Here is a 5,152-nt window from a genome sequence, read left to right on the forward strand (position 1 = left end):
AAAACCATTATGTAATATTTTTTATTGCGAAATGAATTTTTTGGGTTTCATGGAAATTTCGATTTAAACTCTTTAAATGAGGTAAAAACTTTTTCGATTTTCCAGATTAATACTTAAAGACTTGGGGTTCATAAGCGTAATATCTTTATACAAAATATATTTTCTACATTATAGACAGAAAACCTTTTATTTCTTTTATGCTTTGAATTACATTTTTATTATGTCTAAAGTGTTGCTCTTATTTAGACTAATTTTTGAAGACCTAGGGTTTAATAAGGAAAGACCTATATATCAACAATCACATTTAAATAATAAACTGTTATAAAATAGGACATTATAAATAAACCATTTTTCTGTTTTACTAATGATATCTTCCATAACTAGATCCATATAATGGGTGGCCATACCCATAAGAAGGGTAATGACTACGGTATTTGTAAGAGGGGTAATGTTTATAATGTTTTGTTTCTGCACCCTCTAAAACTTCTTCTACTGTGGGTTCTGCTTCAGAAAGGTCTCTTTTCCATCTGTAACCACTGCCATAGGAGCTATAAGACGGGTGGCCATAACTATAAGAGCTGTAAGATGGGTGACCATAGCTACGATACCCATATGATGGGTAGTGTTTATAGTTTTTTGTTTCTGCACCTTCTAGAGCTTCTTCAACTGGTGCTTCTAGTTCAGAAAGGTCTCTTTTCCATCTGTAACCACTGTCATAGGAGCTATAAGATGGGTGGCCATAACCATAAGAGCTGTAAGATGGGTGACCATAGCTACGATACCCATATGATGGGTAGTGTTTATAGTGTTTTGTTTCTGCACCTTCTAGAGCTTCTTCAACTGGTGTTTCTAGCTCAGAAATATCTCTTTTCCATCTGTAACCACTACCATAGGAGCTGTAAGATGGGTGGCCATAACTATGATATCTATACGATGGGTAGTATTTATGGTGTTTTGTGTCCGCAACTTGTAGTGCTTCTTCAGGTCGTGCTGCCTGTTCAGCCAGTATGGTAGCAACACCGACAGTAAAAAGAAGAATCTAAACAAAAGAAACATATCATTCTAGCTAAATTTCTTATTTTGGCTAAAACATACTGGTATAAGTTAAAAATTAATATGTTTCAGTGAACATGCTCTTAGATTCCAATTATAATTTATTCTTTTATTAAAAAATTATAGCAATGAGCACATTTAAGTTGCATTTATTATCGCATTGGTTGCTTTGTGATGTAATAAAACTATTTTTAAGATTTTATATTTGGGGTATGACAATATTTATTCTTAAGTATTTTCTTCCTGCACGTTTGTACAAAGTGTTGGATCATGCTTATTTATGTTATTTAATTAATAATTATTTAGAATATTCTTTTTTGTTGAGCTGGTAGAAACGGAGGAACTGGTCAAATTTATTGTTGTAAGGGTTGGTTTATCTTCCAAGAAAACCTTTTATATTTTGTTGGGGGTAAAAAATGTTTGTTTTCAAATACCTTCCTGGACATAAATATAAACTATTCAATTAGAGTATTTAATTATTTAAATGGTCAAAATCTTCGTGAAAGAATGATTTAATATTTGAAATTTAGTTCCCTTTCTGAAGTCTCTAATTTTTCTTTTTAAGTATTCTTAAAAATTCTTTTTAATTTTCTTTTATTTCTAATTTTCTTTTTAATTTTCTTTCTAATTTTCTTTTTAAGTATTTCTTTTTTAAGTATTTTCATTTTGGAATTTCAGAGTTTTGGAAAGTTTGGAAGTACAAACTTTGGAAACTATTTGATTAGAGTATTTAATTATTTAACTGGTGAAAATCTTTTCAAAAGAATTATTAATATTTGAAATTTACTTCTTTTTTTCCAGGGCCTTTAATTCATCTTTTTACGTTTTGGAAGCACAAAGTTTGGAAGAACAGGAAGATAAGTAAGTGATATGAAATAAGGATACTGGAAGCAACGGTACCAGCTTTTTTAAAATTTTTGATCTGAAATATTGCACTTCAGCGAAGTTGTTAGTAGTAGTAGTAGCAATAGCATGTACTTTGAAGCTATACTTCAAGAAACGTAAAAAAAATACAGTTAACGGATTTGGTGTCTGTAAATTAAATTTTAATATTGATTATTACAAACTGACCTTTTTATCAAGATTAAAACAGTATATTTTATTTGTATTTTAAGTTTGGCAAATCAGAATTAAACTAAAGTGTATACGAGGAATTAGTTTTTCTTTACAATATGAAAATAGAATTGCAAATTTTACGTCAAGGGGCTCATTTATAAAATAGCAAAGGTTATAGTTGGGCTGAAAACATACCTATACATTTTGCATTTTTATTTCACCCAGCAAGGTAGTTTTATTTAATTACACTATTCATGGTATCTAAAGACTTACATTAAAAAGTGAGTCAATTGAGCACGGAAACAGGGATACAGGGATGTTACCAAGAATAGCTCATAGAGAGGCAGTTTTGGCCAAGAGAAAATAAAGAAATTCCCTGACCATTTGACCTTTTTTTACTATAAGAAATAAAGCAAACTAATGTCAATACAAGTTAGGGTACAAACTGAAAAATCAGGAGTAATTACAATAAAAAAAACAAAAACAATGGTTTCTAGGTTCAAATTTTATAGGTATCGAAACTTCTAAATTTACAAGATCAGATTATTATTTTTTCACACTGACCCTGTCAATTTTACCTTTAAACCATAATCTGAAGGATTAAAGATAAATATTCGGTCTCATAAAGGCAATGGAAAACAATAATAATTAAATACTTACATATTTCATTGTTGACCCTTTGTATGTATTTGAATGCTGCAGAAATGAGAAGTCGACTGAAGAATCCAGTAAAAATTCAGCTTTATATGCAAGTGAAACATCCTGGAATTACGTCACTAAATTCAGGGAGATGAAAAAACCAATGGGCGTGGTTCTAAACAAAGAACAATTAAATTAAATTAACAGAAAACATTGGTATTAAGAGATTAATGTCATTGACATGGAACAAATTTACGGTATTCATTGGTCTAAAATTCGAATCTCTATTTGGTGTCATCAAACATAGTACAGAGGGAGTGGTGGACGATTGACCTATATTTCACTTTCACCCCCTACTTTGCATTTACATTTAAATTCTCAATGGACTTTTAACATTAGCAAGATACCCAGCTTTAACGTAACCGGTGCCGTACATAGGGGGGTAGGGGGTTTGAGCCTACCCCAAAATGTTTACTCGTTCGTATAAAAATGTAAGACATACGAATAGAATCAAATTTTTGATGCGTTTTTAAAGTTTTTTGTAAAAAAAACCCTGAAAAATACTCTTTTGTACCCCCCTCCTCAAAAAAAAAAGAAAAATCCTGGATACAGCCCTGAAAGTAAAATTTGGGACAATCATTGAAGATTCAATGATGATGTTATAAAAAAAAAAATACTGAACGAATAAGGGTTCTAACCCAAAATCATTAGAGATATAAACTAAAGGGGATATTTCAACCCCTCAATTTCCTTGATCACCAGAGCTCAAGAATTGATATCTTAACCATAGCATAGGTAACATTTTACTACCTAATACTAGCTACGTTTCCCCTTCAATCTGGTTTGACGAAAACAATCAATGCTCTAATTAATCTACAATTACAGTTAAAAGGGGAGGGGGATCAGATAGGAGTAACCACATGGTTTTTAATTTTTCTGCTACTTTTGTGAATCCAACCCATCTAAAAAAAATATGGATTAAAAGAATCAATGTACCAGATATCATAGGAAAAAAGTAAGATGGTTAGAATGGATGAAACATACCCGAAACTTCTGCATACTTGTCTTTTCAGGCACTTGGAAATAAAGAGGAGGGGGGTTGTTGCAGAAACAACAAAATTTTGTTACCTGTAAGCCTACCAGCTTAAATTTTTTGACCTAATTTACCTGCTAAGATTTTTACAATGCTGACCAAGGCCTACTTTCTTTGTTCTAGATTTCGATTTTCAAATAAATTTGAAAATAATAACTATTGGATCATTTGTTAATTGTATGGATTAATTTTCGTCTACAAAAACTTTCTATATACTCCTTTAAGAGTATGGAATTTTTTTTGTCTATCTTGTGTTTTTTCAAATCCTTTTTATTCGTTTTTTGATTCATTTTCTCTTCGTTATTATAGCACTTGTTATCTACAAATCGAAAAAATGAGGTATTTTTAACTTACGAAAAAGTGATCGGATCTTAATAAAATTTCATATTTAGAAGGACCTCGGAATGTACCATTACCATTTCATTGGGGAGGGGTGGGGGAGTTGGGGGAAGCCAGAATTCTTGGAAAACGCTTAAAGCAGAGAGATCAGGATGAAACTTGGTGGGAAGAATAAGCACAAGTCCAAGATACATGACTGACATAATCAAATCGAATCCGCTCTCTTTGGTGGATTTTAGGGGGGGGGGGGGGGGGTAATTCGGAATATTAGAAAAAATCAGGTATTTGTAACTTACGAACGGGAAACCAAATCTTAATTAAATTTGATATTTAGAGGGATCTTGTGCTTTAGAGCTTTCCTTTTAAATCTCGACCAGATCCACTGACATTGGGGGGAAAGTTGGAGGGGGAAACTGGAATTCTCGGAAAACGTGAAAATTGAGGTGTCTTTATCTTACGAATAGGTGATCAGATCTTAATGAAACTAGGTATATAGAGGGGTCTTATGTCTCAGATGCTCCATTTTCAATTCGAATCGGATCCAGGGACATAGGGGGCTGGAGGGGGGAAACAGAAATCTTGGAAACTGGAAATCTTGGAAAACGCTTATAGTGGAGAGATTGGATGAAACTTGATGGGAAGAATAAGCACAAATTATAGATAAGTGATTGACATAATTGGAACGGATCTGTTCTCTTTGGGAGAATTTTGTGTTAATTTGGAAAAATTAGAAAAATCGAGGTATTTTTAACTTAAGAACGGGTGACCGGATCTTAATAAAGTTTGACATTTAGAAGGAACTCATGTCTCAGAGCTCTTGTTTCAAATTCCAACCGGATCTGTTGACATTGGAGGAGTTGGAGGGGGAAACCAGAAATTTTGGAAAACGCTTACAGTGGAGAAATCGGGATGAAACTTGGTGGGTAGAAAAAGCAAATGTCGTAAATGCATGATTGACGTAACCTTACTGGA

General features: G+C 32.5%; 1 protein-coding gene across 1 annotated transcript; it reads right to left on the reverse strand.

Annotated features, from left to right (window-relative positions):
* Positions 1 to 289: 289 nt before the first annotated feature.
* LOC136040895 (prisilkin-39-like) lies at positions 290 to 2,843 on the reverse strand. The gene is made up of 2 exons (XM_065725309.1): positions 2,770 to 2,843; positions 290 to 1,039 (listed from the first exon to the last, which is right to left on the reverse strand). The coding sequence occupies exons 1-2, from the start codon at positions 2,776 to 2,778 to the stop codon at positions 362 to 364; spliced, it is 687 nt and encodes a 228-aa protein (XP_065581381.1). The 5' UTR covers positions 2,779 to 2,843; the 3' UTR covers positions 290 to 361.
* Between the last annotated feature and the right edge of the window lie 2,309 nt (positions 2,844 to 5,152).

This window comes from Artemia franciscana, chromosome 21 (assembly GCF_032884065.1).
Source record: "Artemia franciscana chromosome 21, ASM3288406v1, whole genome shotgun sequence".
In the NCBI taxonomy this organism is placed as follows: domain Eukaryota; kingdom Metazoa; phylum Arthropoda; class Branchiopoda; order Anostraca; family Artemiidae; genus Artemia; species Artemia franciscana.